The following is an 18,619-nucleotide window of genomic DNA, read 5'->3' on the forward strand; positions in this document are numbered from 1 at the left end:
ATGCACTTGGTAGTTCAGGGCTGTGTTCCACAATGCCATGCAGAGGGGGTAAGAATGCGTATCCCCTGCTTGTTTATGTACCACATAACAGTGGTGTTTGTCCGTCTTTACCATTAGTTGTCCTGGAAGAATGTGGTCCTTGAAGGCTGTCAGAGAATTCTATACAGCTAACATTTCTTTTTGATTGATATGCAGGTGCATTTGACTTGGGTTCCATTTGCCCTGAATGCACTTCCCTGCCAGGTGAGCCCCCCCCATGCATAGGCTGATGCGTCTGTTAGGGTTTGGGTGGCAGGGGGTGGTGTGAAAGGTAGTCCCTTGTTTTGGTGGCAGGCTTCTGCCCACCAAAGGAACTCTAGGCGTAGGCAAGGTATGATAGGAATCATTGTTTCTAGGTCTTGAGAATGTTGACATCATAGGCTTTTTAGATACCATTGTAGTTTCCTCATATGCAGTCTTGCATACGGAATTAGAAGAATGGAAGAGGACATGAACCCCAAGGCTTGCAGTATTTGTCTTGTGGATAGCAGGGCTTTTGTGGCCACTTGTTTGAAGTAGGTTGTCAAATTAATTTGTTTCTCTGGCATGAGGTAAGCCATCTGGGAAGTTCTATTCAAGCTTGCTACCAGGAATATAATTTGTTGACAGGGTACCAGGTGTGATTTCTTTTCATTTATGGTGTACCCCAGACAAGTTAGAACCCTTTGTACAAAGGCCAGATGATTCAAAAGTATGTCCTGGCTTTCTGCCTGAATTAGACAATCATCCAGGTATGGGTATATTTGAATATTTCTTTGCATGCAAAATGCGGTAACTGGAGCTAGGCACTTTGTGAATATCCTGGGTACAGTAGATAAGCCAAAGGGGAGTGCAGAGAACTGATAGTGTGGTAGCCTGCTTTGAAGCATAGGTATCTTCTGCAAGATTCCCCGATTGGGATGTGCAGGTATGCTTCTTTTAAATCTATTGTTGCCAACCAGGCATCTTTGCCTAGCATAGGAAGTAACTGAAGGGTCAGCATCTTGAATTTTGGAATCTCCAAAAAGGTATTTAGAGTAGACAGGTCCAGGATAAGACGCCATGAATTGTCTTTTCTGGGTACCAGGAAAAGTCTTGAGTAGAAACCTTGTCCCTTTTCCTCTTCTGGTACTAGTTGAATAGCCCCCATGCTTAAGAGGAAAGTACTTGTTTTTGGGCCTCTGCCCACTGATTTGCGGGTAGGTCCGGCCACCCGCTTGGTGTTGGCAATGTGTGGAAGTGAAATCTGTATCCTTGGGACACTATATTTAAAACCCATTTGTCCTGGGTAATGAGTTCCCAATTCTTTGCATGAAGAGCAATCTTTCCCCCAAAAGGGGCAGTCAGTTGATAAGTGCTTGGAAATTTTAAAAGGAAGTCATTGAGACAGTTTTCCATGGGGGGGGTCTTATTATTCCCAGATTTGGAAGTGGAGGCCCCCCACTGCTTAGTTCTGTGTATCCCTTGGGACTGAAACCTGGGGTTTCTGCTGTGTCTGGGTTTGGCTTGAGAAGACCTGGAAGGGGCTGGAAAGGACCAATTCTTAGAGGGCCAGTGCCTACTAAATCTAGGAGGCTGAACTTGTAAAAAATTGTTCACAGTTTGCATAGATTTAGCTTTATCTTCCATCTTTTTAAGAACTTCCTCAGCCTTGTTGCCAAACAGGCAGTCCTGATTTAAAGGAGCATCCAACAATTTAGCTTTAACATGATCAGGCAGAGATTGCTCCTTAAGCCAAGCATGCCTTCTGAGTACAGACCCAGTAACAGCAGCCCTGCAAGAGGCCTCTAATGAATCAAAACCACATTGCAAAGTACGTTTGCCAAGTTGTTCAGCAGAATGCATTAAATCCTGTAATTCTTTATTTTCCACACAGTTAGGAATCAACATCATTTTTTGTCTAAGCAGTCCAATAACACGTTGCTGATACTTTAACATATGAAACTGGCAGTTTAAAGCCCTAATGGCCAAGGTTGCAGACGTGTAAAACCTCTTACCCATCTATCCAGTGCCCTGGAGTCTCTATTAGAAGGGGTAGGATTTTCAGCAGTAGAAGCCTTAATGCTCTTGGGCCCCTGTGAAATAGTCTCTGGATCTGCAATAGGATTTTTAAAAAGTAACTTGTGGGACTCAGGGACCCTGTAGTATCCATCAGGTTTTCTGGGAGCAGGAGGCAGGGAATCAGGGGCCAAACTAGATTTCGAAAAGGCATCATCAACAATGTCTAGTACAGGAGGAATAGCTAAAGGCCTATGCTGAGGTAGGAGAAGGAAATCCCTAAGCCTCTTTTTTGAATCAGAAAAATTCTGGCTTTCCCAGTGGAAATGCTCCCTTAGAGCATGTAAGGTTTCCACAAAAGAAAAATCCTCAGGAGGAGAAGCAGAGGGAATGCAGTCCTCTGCATCAGAATCTTCATAAGTAGATAAGGGCAAATTCCAGATCATCAGAAGAATCAGAAACAGAATCCTGATCAGAAGATTTATAATCAACTTCAGTCCTAAGCCTCTTAGAAGGGGGGGGGGGTTGGCTACCCCTGATAAGAGTTATTAGATCTTCAGCCATCCTTATCATTTGTTTTTTAAGCAGAGAGGCCTGAGCATGTGGCCTGGGTGTCGTTTTTTTAGGCATGGATCGAGATTTAGGCCCAAGTAAAGAAGGAGGCATTGGTTTAATATGCAAGTCCGTAGGCCTGAATACACCTTCAGAAGCCGGTGCCTGCACAGCGGCTCTGGACCCATCCAAGTAGAGACATCCACAGGTTCCATAGTCGAAGCATCTCATGGCATACCGGACTCTGAATGGGTCTCAGTAGAGTCCTGCGAATCAGAAGTAGCGGGTATCAGGGGCTGCGAAAGCATCTCACTGAGTACCAGCAAACTGGCGACTGGCTTAGGAGAAGCGTCATCAGCAGTTTTGGACCTTGGCGACCTGTCTCTGTCTTTATCTTTGCATTTATTCAGAATCCCGGTAGTCGGATGGCTAGCCGACATTTCTGGATAATTAAACTGAGAACTGAAATATTTAGAGGCGAAAACATACTGATGAAGGATAGTGTGCTGATTAAATAAAGCACAAAACTGACAGCAAGGTACGTCGTGGTCAGGGCCTAGGCAAGGAATACAGTACGAATGAAAATCTTTATGAGGTATTTGCTTTCCACAAGTAATGCAATTATTAACTTTTACTTACATCGGTAAGAAGCAAGAAAAAGTTTCCCCAATGGGGTACTTAGCTTTAGTTGAAGACTTCGGTTCTGAAACTCGAAAATGAAAATTTCAGGAGTCAGCCGAATGGCACTTGCAAACTGCTTCTGCTGCTTCAGGCACCGCATGGCAAGAAAGACTGATGTAATGGCATTGGCTGCATGTTTTATACCCCTGACGACCTGACGTCATGGAAGAAGGGACAACAACCGACGCAGGACCCAAGACTTTGTTAATCAGGACGACTGAGGGCTACCTGCAAGCAGATAACCCAAATGTAATGACTGCAACAGTGAAACACTAAGAACATCTATGGTTTCACAAAGACTTATCTCATTCTCTTCGAGAAGTCTAACATGGTTTTAACCATTGAACCTACAGTAGAATGAAGGTTGCTTAATGTTTTATGCTTTAGGCATACCTCTTAACCTCTTAGCGTGGACAGAGCCTAAAATAATGGGGCACAAAGGGGATTTTAGATGTTGCACTTATAAACTTAAAACATTGTTAAAAATAACAGATTGTGTGTTAGCATTCATTTTCTGAGGGATATGAAGTCAAAACAAATGCCTGCCATTATTTAGCGACTTCAATCCACACTGATTTACCAGAAAACCACAAATTTTATGAGGAGCAGATCAAAACTATTACACAAAAATCTGGACATTCTGTGAAAATCTAGGCAATTGAGAGGTATGGCTTTAGGACATACACAAAATATCTAACAGATGTACGTAAAAAGTACCTTTAAATTGTGGTCACTTTCATCATCTTCAGTTTCATTTTCATTTTCTGCGTCAATGTCATCATTGTCGTCACTTTCATCTACTACATCATCCACTATGATAATGAAATAAAAATGGGCACCATTATTTTTTAAATCACTGTTTTGATGTGGAAGTATATTTTAACAGTTTAAGATAAGTCAGTTTTTATATGGCTAGTAAAAATAATTCATAATAGTTCTGACAAACTATTATCAGAAGCTTTTATTAAAAAAAAAAGTTTTTAGCTATTATATAAATAAATATTATTTCCATTTCAAAACTAATAGCTAATTCAATCAGCATCAAACTTTGCTACTAGTCTTTCATCAGAATTACAGTTAGCAGTTTTTATGTTAAACGAAAAACAACAACCAGGAAATAAACTTCATATAAAAAGGATGCAGAAGAAATGGGGCTTTTATATACATTTTTAAATTATCTACCAGTTGTCTAACTTAACTATCTCACTGCAAACCCTCATCAGATACTACCTCAGAAAACAGCAAGGGTAAAGTATGCATACATATACAGGCAGCATGGAAAAGCCAATTCAGCCCGTACATTGTTTTATGAGATGAGGGAAACTGAAGCAGCTGATGAAAACCTTCACAGACGGAGGAAGAAGCAAACTCCACACAAACAGTAACAAGGAAAAGACTCAACCTTACCCCAACATTCTTTAGCCTCCCACAAAAGAAAAGCAGTCGCTCATCCAAGTAGCAAGGATATCTAAAAGGTACAGTTGTGCACACTTACCATAAATGCAGATGTTCAAGTGTATTCACTGTTGCAGTCATCACACTTGGGTTATCTGCCTGCAGTTAGCCCTCAGTCGGCCCAAATACCGTAGTATTGGGATTTCTGCATCGGATGCTGTCGCCTATTCCATGACATCAGGTCGTCATGGGTATAAAACATGCAGCCGGTGCTATTACATCAGTTTTTCTTGCCCCAGATGTCAGGAGCCCCCAAAATAGGAAGCAATTACATGATGTGGAACACCTCCAGTAAAAAAGTAAATACCATTGCCATAAGATATGGCCAAAAAGAGGATAGGTAGAAAGAATAGAAAAGCAAGGGGGCTGGAGGGAGGGAAACCAGGACTGCAACAGTGAATACACTATCCAAGATCCTTGACTTAACATGTTCAGCTAAATTCTGATCCCGTAACCAGGCGTGCCTGCGAAGGACAGTACCAGTGGCAGCCACCCTGGAAGAGGCCTGTACAGCATCAAAACCACATTGTAAGGAATGCTTACCCACCTGTTCAGACACATGTACCAGATCTTGTAACTCCTTACATTCAATACCTTCTGCCAGAGCATCTACCTTAGACTTTAACTGTGAAAGGAGATAGATTTGATATCTCAGCATGTGGAATTGACAATTTAAGCTCTTGCCTCTTTGTCCTGAGGAACTGGATTTGGCACCCTATAGTATCTGTCCGTTTAACAGGAGGGAGAGGTAAAGAATCAGTCTGCAAAACATCTTCCACCACAGAAAGAACAGGGGTATAGCTAAAGGCCTATGCTGAGGTAAAACAAAAATTCCCTTAGTCTTTATGGAGAGTCTCTGAGAATGAGAAATCCTCAGGAGGAGAAGCAGAAGGGGTGGAGTCATCCACATCAGAATCAGAATAATGAGAAAACTCCTGTAAATCCTCAGCAAGACTCAGAAATATCAGAATCCTGTTCAAAATTCCCAAATTCAGGATCCACCCTAGGCCTTTTGTCAGGAGGGGGCATAGAACCCCTAATCAGAGTAATTAAATCTTCAGCCATCTTAAGCATATGTCTCTTGGGCACAGGGCCTGAAGTACTAGGAGGAGCACCTGCTACAGCTGAACCTGGCCTACTCTTGGAAGAAGCCTTTGTAACAGTAGGGAAGGCCTAACCACCTTAGGCAGAGAGGAGAACAGCTACCTGAGAAGCCCCTTCAGCCTGGCCTACCTCCTGTGAAGACACATGTAACAACAAAGTCTCCCCTGGGACTCTAGGAAACTTCTGTTTGGGCCTCTGGCACAAACCGCCCGTCCGCTAACCCCGGGTCGTGGTCCTAGCTAACCCTGGCCTAGGCCTGTTGTTTTGTTGCTTGCTCGAGAGTGGCGTCGGCGGCATCCGGACGCATTTTGTAATTGCACCGCCTCAAGACCAACCTAGCGCAGTCTAATCTCTCTTTATGGTGCGCTTGTTAAATCTAAGCAAGAGAGAACACCCAACAGCGTCGTGCTCAGGCCCTAAACACGGTATACACAAGCTGTGGTAGTCCCTATGAGGTATCTGTTTCCGCAAGAAATACAGTTATTTACTTTTTCTGACATCGGTAAAATACTGAGGCAAGAAAAACAACTCAACGTACTTAGCCAACTTATTTCGGGGTCTGAAACCCGTTTCGAAAATCTCAGGACGCCAACCTGCACTGTAAATTTGCTTCTGCATGGACCGCAGAAAAAAAAAAGGATAGAGGATATGGCGTCATGTCATCCCTGGACGCCCCCTGGCGTCCTGGCTCAGTTTATGCGCTTACGCCGGCGTCAGTATATATTTTTTGGTATTCGGGCCGACTGAGGACAGCGCTATACCCAAGTGTAAGGACTGCAGCAATGTGAGATGAAGAACATCCAGGACTGCAACAGTGAATACACTCGAACATCTACATTTATGGTAAGTATACACAACTGTACTATGTTCTTTGTGTTTCACTGTTGCAGTCATCACACTTTGGTTGATTCCCAAAGCTGAGGAAGGGTGGAGGCAGTCAAAGTATTGGGGCTGGCTATCAGGCCTTGTAAGACTTGCTGTGGTAAATCCAGCTCTGGATTTAGAAAAAATAGGTAAGTGGTAATGCAACTCCAGGTTGCCACTTCCAGGATATCCCTGGTAGGGACTCCCCTGAGAAATGCTGTAGGGGTTGAGGTAACCCTAGTGGAATGAGTTCTGATCCCCTGTGAGGTGGGTTTTCCATGGTGCTTGTAAGGATGCAGTGTGCTATCCATTTGGAAATGGTTTGCTTTGAAATGGCTTTGCCCTTTGCCCCTGTAGCAAAGCTGAGTAGCAGCTGGTCAAATTTTCTGAAATGTTTAGTTCTGTTAAGGTAGAACCTGAGCTTTGCATGTCCAAAGAGTGCAGAATCCTTTCCCCTTTATTCTGAGGATTAGAGAAAAAGGTTGGCAAATGGATGGATTGGTTTAAAGCCACACTGGATACCACCTTGGACATAAATTATGGGTTAGTCTTGAGGGAAACCCTGTCCGCATGGAAAATAATGAAGGGTTCCATAGCTATTAGTGCCTGTAACTCAGACACTCTTTTGCTATAGTGATGGCTAGAAGTAAGGTTGTTTCCCAAGAGAGGAATTTTAACTCTGCTGCAGCAGCAGCCTCAAAAGGGGGAAGAGTGAGCTTCTCTAGTACAAAGTTATGGTCCCAGGCAGGGGTGGGAGCTCTCCTAGGGGGCCTTAAATTAGTAGCTCCTCTCAGGAACTATTTGATGAGAGGGTGTGAAAATAGAGGTGGCACAGTATTGTAATGAGCTGAGATGGTAAAGGCATGATTTTTAATAGATGAGAAGGATAGGCATTTGTGGAGTAGCTCTGCTAGGTAAATCCAGGATTTGAGGTAAGGTGGGCACAGCTGTGTCCTTTCCTTGAGAATGGCTCCAAGAACAATATCTTTTCCACTTTTCTGAATAGGATTTCCTAGTACTAGGCCTTCTGGCCTCAAGGATGACATCCATCACCAGTTTGCTGAGGGTTGCTGGTGGTGTATTCAGGGAATAAGCCAGGCTGCAGGGTTCAGGGTTCGCAGCTGTGGATGCAAAATCTGTCCCTCCTGCTGGGACAGCAGGGAGGGGGGTCTGATGTAGGTGCCAGGGTGGCACTGCTGTCAGACTGCGTAGGAGTGGGTACCAGTGCTGGCGTGACCAGTCTGGGGCAATAAGGATTGTCCTTGGCCTGTCCTGTTTGATCTTGAATAGTACTTTTTAGAGGAGGGGCAGAGGGGGAAAAGCATAAATTGAGAGGTTTTCCCATGTAAAGGATAGGGCCATCCACTTTCCACACTTGGCTGTGGGGATTTCTGCTGCAGAATTTGCTCAATTGATGGTTTAGGGGGTAGGCAAAGAGGTCCACCTCTGGAGTCCCCCAACTGTGGATTAGAAGTTTGAATGAGATGGGGTCCAGCTTCCACTCGTGTGGGTCCAGCAGATTTCTGCTTAAGTCGTCTGCCAGTGAATATTGTTTGCCTGGCAGGAATTGAGCTTGCAGGTGCAATTGGTTGCTCAAGGCTGTGTTCCACAGGGCCATGGCTAACCTGCAGAGTGGGTAGGAATGAGTTCCCCCCTGCTTGTTTATGTACCACATAACTGTGGTGTTGTCTGTCTTTATCTGGAGTTGTCCTGGAAGGATAACATATCTGAAGGCTGTCAGAGCATTCTGTACAGCTAACATTTCTTTTTGACTGATATGCAGGGGAATTTGTCCTGGACTCTATTTGCCTGCCACGTGAGCCCCACATGCATAGTCTGATGCATATGTTGTCAGAGACTGGGCGGTGAGGGGTTGAGTGAAAGGAAGACCATTGTTGTAGTTGTATGCCTCTGCCCACCAAAGGAACTCTGCCCTTAGACAAGGAATGATAGGAATCAGTGTTTCCAGGTCCTGAGAATGTTGACACCAAAGACCTTTTAAATACCATTGAAGTTTCTTCATATGCAGTCTTGCATATGGAATTAAAAGAATGCATGAGGCCATGAACCCTAGGGCTTACATAATTTTTCTTGCAGATAGCCTGGTTTTGGTGGTCATTAGTTTGAAGTAGTTTGTCAAATAAACCTGTTTTTCTGGTGTTAGGAATGCCATCTGGGAAGTTGTGTTCAAGCTTGCTCCCAGGAATACAATCTTTTGGCTGGGCACCAGTTGTGATTTCCTTTCGTTGATGGTGTACCCTGGAGAAGTTAGAAGTCTCTACAAATGAAAAGTGCTGAAGTAGCAATTCCGGACTGTCCGCCTGAATCAGGCAATCGTCCAAGTATGGGTAAATTTGAATATTTCTCTGCCTGCAGTATGCGATAGCTAGAGCCAGGCACTTTGTGAATACCCTGGGCGCAGTAGATTAGCCAAAGAGAAGTAGAGAGAGCTGATCGTGCATAGAGCCTGCCCTGAAATGTAGATATTTCCTGCAAAATTCCTTTATGGGGGATGTACAGATAAGCTTCTTTTAAAGTCTAGGGTAACTAGCCAGGTGTCCTTGGATAGCATAGGAAGAAGCTGGTGCAGTCAGCATTTTGAATTTTGGGACCATCAAGGTGGTGTTGAGAACTGATATCTAGTATAGGGCACCAAGAGCCCTCTTTTCTGAGAACCAGAAACAGTCAGGAGTAGAAACCTTGTCCCCTTTGCTCTATTGGCACAGGTTGAATGGCCCGGACACTGAGAAGAGAAAGTACTTGCTTTTGAGCCTCTGCCCACTGGTTTAGAGGAAGGTCTGGCAACCCGCTAGGGGTTGGCAGTGAGTGGAAGTGACATCTGTATTCATGGGATGCAATGTTTAAGACCCATCGGTCCTGGGTAACGGACATCCAGTTTTTTGCATGCAGGGCAAGTTTTCCTCCTAGGGGTACAAGTACTTGGGCCTTGCTGGGAAGCAAGATAGACAAGTCATTGTGATCTTTTTCCATAAGGGGGTGGCTTACCATGACCTGTTTTAGAGGAGGGAGCACTCCATTGTTTAGATCTCTGCATACCCTGAGAGTGTAGCCTTGGTGGCCTGTTGCCCCTGGGTTTGGGCTGAGAATGCCTGGAAGGAACTGGAAAGGACCAGTTTTTAGAAGGCCAGTGCCTACTGAATCTAGGTGGCTGCACCTGTAAGAAATATTTAACAGTTTGCATAGCTTTAGCTTTTTTCTCCATCTTTTTAACAACAACTTCTGATTTTGCACCAAACATTCCTGGTTTAATGGAGCATCTAGTAATTCTGCTTTGACATGGTCAGGCAGGATTTGCTCCTTCAGCCAAGCATGCCTTCTCAGTATAGACCCAGGGTATAGCAGCCCTGCAAGATGCTTCTAAGGCATCAAAACCACACTGCAAAGTATATTTACTAACTTGGTTTGCAGAATGCAGTAACTCTTTATTTATTTTATAAATCTTTATTTTATCTACAATCTGGAAGCAACAACATTTTTTATTTAATTAGTTCCAAAATATACTGCTGGTACTTCAACATGTGAAATTGGCAGTTCAAAGCCCTGATGGTGAGAGTTGCAGAGGTATATACCTTCTTACCCCATCTGTCTAAAGCTCTAGAATCCCTGTCCGAAGGGGTAGAGGTTTTGGTTGTAGTAGCCTTAACGCCTTTAGGTCCCTGGGAAATGGTCTCTGGATCCGCAGTGGGATTTTTAAACAGAAATTTTTGAGAGTGAGGTACTCTATAGTACCTGTCAGGCTTTCTAGGAGCTGGTGGTAAAGTATCAGGAGTAAGACTGGATTTCATGAAGACATCATCTACAATGACCAGGACGGGGGTATAGCTAGAGGCCTGTGCTGAGGCAAGTCTAAAAATTCTGAGTTTCTTTTTGGACTGAGGGTATTCCTGGCATTCCCAGTGGAAATGCTCTCTTAAAGTATGCAAGGTTTCACCAAAAGAAAAGTCCTCTGGAGGGGAGGCAGACTGAATGGAATCCTCCGCATCTGAATCCTCACAGGTAGATAAGGAAACGTCCTGGTAAGAGGGATCACAGTCATCGGACTCATGGTCTGTAGAATCAGAAGGAAAATCAATTTTTTGTCTTTTAGAGGGGGAAGGCTGGCTTCCCCTAATTAAAGTTATAAGGTCTTCAGCCATTCTAAGCATTTGTTTCTGTGGGAAGGGGGCTTGAGCATGCGCTTTGGTAGTCGGTTTTCTAGGTGTAGTGTGAACTCTGGGCCTGAGAAACTCAGTAGTTTTAGTCAAAAACAAAGCATTTAGTTTAATGCAAACATCAGAAGGTTGAAATACACCCTCAGAAGCCAGTCCCTGCACAGCGGCTCTGGACCCATCCAAGGAAGAGACATCCGCAGGCTCCATAGTTGAAGTATCATCTCGTGGCATACCGGATGCCGAATGGGTCTCAGCAGAGGCCTGCGAATCTGTAGAAACAGGTATCAGGGGCTGCGAAAGCACCTCACTGAATACCGGCAGACTGGCGACTAGATTAACGGAAGCGTTGTCGGCAGTTTTGGACCTATACGGTCTGCCTCTGTCTTTATCCTTACATTTTTTTCGGAAGATCAGTAGTTGGATGGCTTATCGAAGCCATTTCGGAATATGGAGAATGAGAGTGAAAGAATTTGGCGACAAAGATAGCCCGACGACGAATGGCTCGGGCATTAAACAAGTCCCAAAACCTACAGCGAGGAACGTCTTGGTCTGGGCCTAAACAGATGACGCAGTAAGAATGAAAATCTCTGACAGCTTATTTTCCGACATCGGTTAGAACAAGAAAAAAGGATCCCCAACGGGGTACTTCACTTTAGAAGACTTCAGGTTTGAAAAATGAAAATTTCAGGAAGCGGCCAACCAGCACATGCAAACTGCTTCTGCTTCGAGCTCCCACGCAGCAAGAAAAGCTGATGCAATGGCATCGGCTGCATGTTTTATATCCATGACGACCTGACGACATGGAAGAGTTGACAGCATCCGACGCAGAAATCCAAAGACTCTGGTATTCGGGGCCGAATGAGGGCTAACTGCAGGCAGATTAACCCAAGTGTGATGACTGCAACAATGAAACACGAAGAACATCTGTTACTATACATTTATTGAATGGAAGTGATTAGGGAAACAGGAAGGATAGTGTGGGGTGGTTGGAAAAAAGAAGTTATGTCTTACCATAACATTCCATCTGTGTTGTTCATCTTCTTTCATTCATCACTGATGGGTTTGGTTTCAAGCCCCCAGAACCGAGTCGGCCTTTTTACCAAGCTCACGCCAGTCAAAAAACTCTCGAGCTACGTTTCTACCCAGAATGCCCTTCTCCCTGATACCTCTGATAGAGTTTGCTAGAGAAAGAGAAGTAAAGTCGATGCCACTTGTGCACAAATACCCTAGGGCACCACTTCAACCCAAAGCATCCCCCAGGAGCCTTTGGAGGAGGAAGGAGGGTGGGAAGTGATGAATGAAAGAAGGTGAACAACACAGATGGAACTTTATGGTAAGACATAACTTCTTTATCTGATGATGTTCATCTTTTTTCTATTCATCAATGATGGGACAGAATCCCAAGCTATCTTGAGGCCTATGGGCAGCCGTTATGGAAGAACATTCCTGAGTACCACTGAGCCGAAGGCAGCTCTCCCTCTGGAGACCAAGTCCAATTTGTAATGATTGATAAAGGTATGAGGCTTAGCCCAAGTAGCTGCTGCGCAGAAGTCATCCATGGAAGCCCTGGAATGGAAAGCTATAGATGTTGCCATAGATTTAGTGGCATGAGTTTTAACTTTTGGCATAGGTTCGTTACTGAGGTAATAGATTTAATGTATGCAGTCTCTTAGCCATTTCGATAATGCAACCTTGGAAACAGCATCTCCCATTCTGGACCCAGAAAAGGAGATGAAAAGCTGTTCAGACTAACGGATACGTTTAGTCCTGTCTAAGTAAAATCTCAGTCAGTTGCCTATGCACATCCAAGGAGTGAAGGCAGTACTCTCCTCTACTGGAAAAATGTGGAAAGAACACTGGTAGGTCAATGGTCTGGTTAATGGAGAATTCAGAAACAACTTTGGGAAGGAAGGATGGATTCGTCCGAAGTGATGCTTTGTCTTTATGGAAGACCAGATCGGGCCTTTTGATACACAATGCCTGCAGCTCTGAGACCCTTCTGGCAGATGTGATGGCTACCAAGAACAAACATTTCCAAGACAAAAACTTTAGGTCAGACTTCGCAGCAGGTTCAAAAGGTTTTTGAGTTAAGGACTAAAGGACTAAAGTTAGGTTCCATGGTTCCACATGCTGTCTGACAGGGGGCCTGATATGACAGATTACCTTGAGGAAGGCCTTGCCTAGATGTAGAGAGATAAGTGGGGCACCATCTATACCATTGTAGAAATTAGAAATTGCCGCTAGGTGCACTCATACAGTAGAGGCAGAGGCTCCAATATCAAAAAACTTAGCCAAGTATTGAAGTACCGCAGTTACTGGAGTCGAATAAGGTTCTAGCATGTTATCCTTAGACCAGATGGAGAATCTTTTCCATTTATCCTGATACAGTTTTCTGGTGGATGATTTATGAGAGGCCAGAATGATGTCTCGAACAGGCGAGGAGAGATTAGCTTGCCTGGCAACTAAATGAAGTGGAGAAACCAAGCTGTCAGCTTGAGACTGGACAAATTTGGGGGGGATCAACCCTTGGGGGTGAGTAATCAGATCTGGAAGAGGGTCAAGAATCCACGGTGGGTATACTAGGTGAGGTTGAAGGAAGGAGAACCAAACTTGTTGAGGCCAGAATGGAGCTATGAGGATCACACCTTGCATCTCAACCAAAGAGCTTTCTTTTCAAATTGTGGAATCAGGAGAATGGGAGGATAGGTGTAAATACGTCCCGTGGGCCAATCTTGGATTAGAGCGTCCCTCAGGGACTCCCCCTCTGGGGGAAGAGCAGCAAAATAACTACTGCACTTGTTGTTCAAAGGAGAGGTGAAAAGATCGCAGCAAGGCTGGCCCCACTGGCTGAAGATTTCTGTCGTCACCTCGGGGTTGAGGGACCACCAGTGAGGCAGGAGGATGCATCTGCTCGGTTTGTCCGCAATTATGATGGAGCTCTCTGGGATATGTGTTACTATCAGAAAGAGGTTGAACACTATCGCCCACTGCCAAATTCTCATGGCTTCTCGACACAGGGGGTAGGATTTGGTTTCTCCTTGCTTGTTGATATACCAGACCACTGACTTATTGTCTGACTGAACTGCAATTGTCCTGGAAGGGGGAGACGAATGAAAGGCCTGCAATGCTAACAGCACTGCTTTCAGTTCCAGAACAGTGATATGCAGCTGGGCCTCTGAGGTGGACCATATGCTTTGGACTGTCTTCCCCTGGAAATGGTACCCCCACCCAATCAGGGAAGAATCCATGATCACAATGTCTCTGGGCTGAGGGGACTGAAATGGGCGACTCCAATGTTCTGTGTCTGGCTTCATCCAACAAAGGAGGCCCAGTTTGCAGGAGTTGGTTATTAAAATCTGGTAACAAAAGGGGTGGTAGTTTGGGAACCACTGACAAAGGAGCCATGGCAGGATCCACATATGTAGCTTCACTAGAGGCATTATTGGAATCAAAGCTACCATAGAACCCAGGGCCTGAAGAACTTCCCTTGATGAAACTTTTGTGTGACAGAGTATCACTTGGAGCTGGAGCCTCAATCGATGGAGTCTGTAAATTGGGAGTGATACCAGACAGGACTGAGTATTGAACACTGCTCCAATGAATTCTATTTGTTGTGTAGGGACAAGGTTTGATTTCTCCCAATGTATCGTTATTCCCAACAATTTGCCAGAGAGAGAGTATAATTTTCAAATTTTCCCTTAAAACTACCTTCCTCGAACTATACTACTGATCTAATCAGCGTATCCTATAACTAAAAAGATCATCTCCACTTGACTCCAAGTAGACTATTCTCCATCTGTTAAACCTAGCACTTGCTCCTACAGTACTTATTACCTTGATACGGCACTCTTGTCATAGATAGTACCCCAAAAAGGTAACCCCCCATTTCTCGGTCACCCACGTCCCCCTGAATCTTTTTTAAAGTTTTTGTCTATCCTTCTAGCATGTCGAGGGATCAGTTGCTAGTGTCCTCTCCTGCTCAGCTGGTGAACCTGGGAATACTGAGGCAATGTTACAATTGCCTCATGTACACAGACAACCCTCTCCTCCTCCCACAAAACACAAATACATGCAAGAGATGCAACTATACGGCCAAACTGGAGGCTGAGCTCTCTCAACACAGGACTGGCAAGACCAGTCAGGAGGAGAAGGTTACCACACACACTATAGACCCAGTCTCACATAGCACCATTACAACCTCAAATCATACACAAACACACAAAGACATACTCGGAGGCTCTGATCAAAAATCTACCAAAACAGCAGAGGCCACCAAAGCAGACACCCAAACAACCACCACCTCAGAACACAACACCTGCAACACATAGACCTCACAGTCAGAGTGTCAAACAGTCACAGCCCTTAAGGCCAAACACAATGCCAGACACACTAGTCATTGGTGACTCCATAGTCAGACACACTGACGTCCCGCTCACCAGACTGAGTAAGGAGAAGGTCACAGTAAGCTGCCTGTTGGGCGCTAGAATCCGCCACATAACGCAAGCACTCAGGTCTCTCAACAGCAAGTACAAATATGACTCAGTCATTGTCCACTCTGGTGTAAACGACCTGAGACGTACCTCCTTGGACTACATGAAAAGAGACATTGAGGAGCTCTCTGATTATGTAGCCCAGGCAGGTATGACCCTGACCTTGAGCAGTATCCTACCTTCACCAAGAGTGATGCCACAATACAGAGATAAGACGATCAGCTTTAACAATTGGCTTAAACACTGGTGTCATTCAAAGGGGATCCAGTATCTGTCTGCCTGGGATGACATGCTGGACAAGCCACGCTGCTTCGCAAGGGACGGCTTGCACCTGTCACCCCTGGGATTCCGGATATTGGCAAAGGCTCTTGCCACCCCCATAGTGCCTTTTTTAGGCAAAGCTCAAATTCTAAACCTACCACCCTAGAACACAATAAAGGAAAAAAACTAAGGGTAATGCTGCTCAATGCCAGAAGTCTCAATCTCAAAATGCACGCACTCGAGGCCCTTCTCAGTATGGAGAACATCGATGTCTGTGCTGTGACAGAAACCTGATTCAAGGCTCCTGAGAGCACCCCAGCGCTATCAGGTTTTACCTCATATCATGCGTTCCGGCCCCAAAATCCGGACAATACCAAGAAAGGAGGGGTATCCATATTCATCAAGGACACCCACACCTCAAGACTGGTGGCAACGCACGATGCATCGGAGACCATCCAGGTGCAATTAACCATAGGCAAGACTGCTCTGCAAATTGTAGCATGTTACAGGCCACCCTCATAAACTCAGGAACCTCACATGGCCTTCCTGAAAACACTAGAGGGGATAAATGTATCACCAAACACCATCATACTAGGTGACTTCAATTACCCTAATATAGACTGGGAACACTAATCAAGCCCAAACACCCTAGCCCAAAAGTTCCTGGAATTCATAAACTCAAATGCCATGGAACAACTAGTCACCATCCCCACAAGAGGAGATAACATACTTGATCTCATCATCACGAACATGGGAGCACAATGTTCAACACCGGAAGTATACCCCTCACTGGTGAGATCAGATCACAAACTAATCTCGCTGGAGGTCCTCATCCCACCCCACCTGAAATAAAAAGACCACAGTAAAGAACTTCTCAAAAGCCGACTTCACACTTCTAAAGACTAGTGTGGTCTCCTTTAAGGCCCGAGCCGGCGGAAAACAGTACTCAAGCCGCTGAATCACTTACAAACACCTTCTACCAGCACCTGCAGGACTGCATGGATAAGGCAATCCCAAACAAAACAAAGACTCTTAGTACCAAAGGCAAGCGTCCAGTCTGGTGGACCCCAGCCATAAACAAACTCTACAATAAAAGGAGGAAGCTACTACAAGATAGAGCAAAATCCTTAAAAGGTAAGACACCCTTGATCACTATAAGTAAAAACTAAGAGCTCTCATAAAATCATCCAAAGCAAATTTTGAGAGAAAAATAGCTAAAGACTCAAAAGACAATCATAAGGCCTTCTTTAGCTATGTTAGAAACCTAGGAGGAAACTCCCAGATATGCTCAGAACTAGTTCAAAATGATGTGAAGATTACTGATCCTACAGACATTGCCAACATACTGGCTGACAGGTTCAGTGCAAACTCCCCTCCCCAAAGGAGAGATATCTATACCAAATGATTGCAGCCCCCAAACATCTCCAGCGCCCAAGTGAGAACTGCTCTCTCCAAAGCAAAAACACAGCATCCATGGGACCTGATGGTGTCCCCGGCTGTGTGCTCCACAAACTCAATGAGGAATTAAACCCACAGCTAGGACAGCTGTTTAATCAAAGTCTTACCTCTGGATACATTACCCAGGAGTGGCGCACTGCAACTGTGGTCCCACTTCACAAAGGCAGTGCCTCCACCGACCCTGGAAATTACCGCCCATTAGCTTGACAAGCCTTATCTGCAAAGCCATGGAGAGGATCATAATGGACCTCATAAATAAAGACATAGGAATTTGCAGACTTTGGATCCAACCCAGTTTGGCTTTGTCAAAGGCAGATCATGCCTTTTAAACTTGGTTGATTTCTTGAAACAGTCACCAAAGCCATTGTGAGGGAAAGGCAGTCCATACAGCCTACCTCGATCTGGCTAAGGCCTTCGATACAATACCCCACTCGGGTATCATTGAAAAACTCATCAGCTTAAATGTTAACCCATACATCACAAGATGGGTTGCAAACTGGCTGAGTGACAGAACCCACAGGGTCAGAGTTGCTGGCGCCATGTCAGACTCAAAACCTGTCACAAGTGGTGTCCCACAGGGCTCAGTCCTGGGCCCACTCTTGTTTGGCATCTACTTTTCCGAAGTACAAGCAAACACAGGAGGGTTATGGCTGACAAAGTTTGCAGATGACTGCAAACTGGGCGCCATAGTAGAAAACACATCCGACACAGATATCCTTCAGAAGGGTCTCACAGAAATGGATAACTGGTACCAGAGCCACGGCCTGAAGTTAAATGCCAAAAAATGCATAGTCATACCCTTTGGGAAAAACAAGGTTACCCCTAGCTACCAAATAGGTGGCAATCCACTGAGCACAGAAGAAGTTATCAGGGACCTGGGGACCCAGGTTGACAGTAGTCTGTCATTCGACACCCATGTAGCTAAAGTAGTTAGGAAGACCTTCTACATTGCCCACCTTATCATGAAGGGATTCTCATCTAGATCAAGGGAGGTCATAGTCTCCCTTTACTCATCACTCATCAGACCAATGATTGAGTACAATGCCCCATTCGGGATGTATCTGACCCGACACTTGCAGCAGCTGGAGAGGCCACAAAAGTTCCTCACCAAAAGGATAAAGGGTCTCAAAAATCTGTCCTATGTTGCCCGACTGAAAGAACTCCAGCTCTATTCAGTTGCTTACCGCTTGCTCAGAGGTGACCTTTGCCTAACATACAAGGCCATGTCAAACCCAGATTTGATGAATATGCTTCACCTCAAAACATCTAGATCCATCAGAGCCACAAGGGCGGGAGACATAAACCTCGACACGGCTATTAATAGGACGTGCTGGAGGGATAGATTCATCACCCAAAGACTCCCTATGCTGTGGAACACAATCCCGGTACATGTGAGGCAGAGCACCTCGCTGGCCTTGTTCAAGAGAAATCTTGACCAATGGATGGGAGATCGCAGATATACCCCAGGGATTACCTCAGTGTCACTGCTCGACAGAGGCACAGCAAAATAATGGGTATAGTTCCCCATACTAAAGGGGTGGCGTAAGCCACAAAACGATGGGCTAG

The 18,619-nt window shown here is 45.0% G+C and overlaps 1 protein-coding gene across 1 annotated transcript in view; it reads right to left on the reverse strand.

Annotated features, from left to right (window-relative positions):
- The window catches only part of AGTPBP1 (ATP/GTP binding carboxypeptidase 1), a 2,804,614-nt gene that overhangs the window by 1,364,396 nt on the left and 1,421,599 nt on the right, over positions 1-18,619 (reverse strand). Inside the window, exon 19 of the mRNA XM_044060898.1 lies at positions 3,967-4,061. Within this exon, the coding sequence (XP_043916833.1) occupies positions 3,967-4,061 (95 nt within the window). The remainder of the gene's footprint in view (positions 1-3,966; positions 4,062-18,619) is intronic.

This window comes from Protopterus annectens, chromosome 2.part0 (genome assembly GCF_019279795.1).
Source record: "Protopterus annectens isolate FY-2018-M chromosome 2.part0, PAN1.0, whole genome shotgun sequence".
NCBI classification, from domain to species: domain Eukaryota; kingdom Metazoa; phylum Chordata; order Ceratodontiformes; family Protopteridae; genus Protopterus; species Protopterus annectens.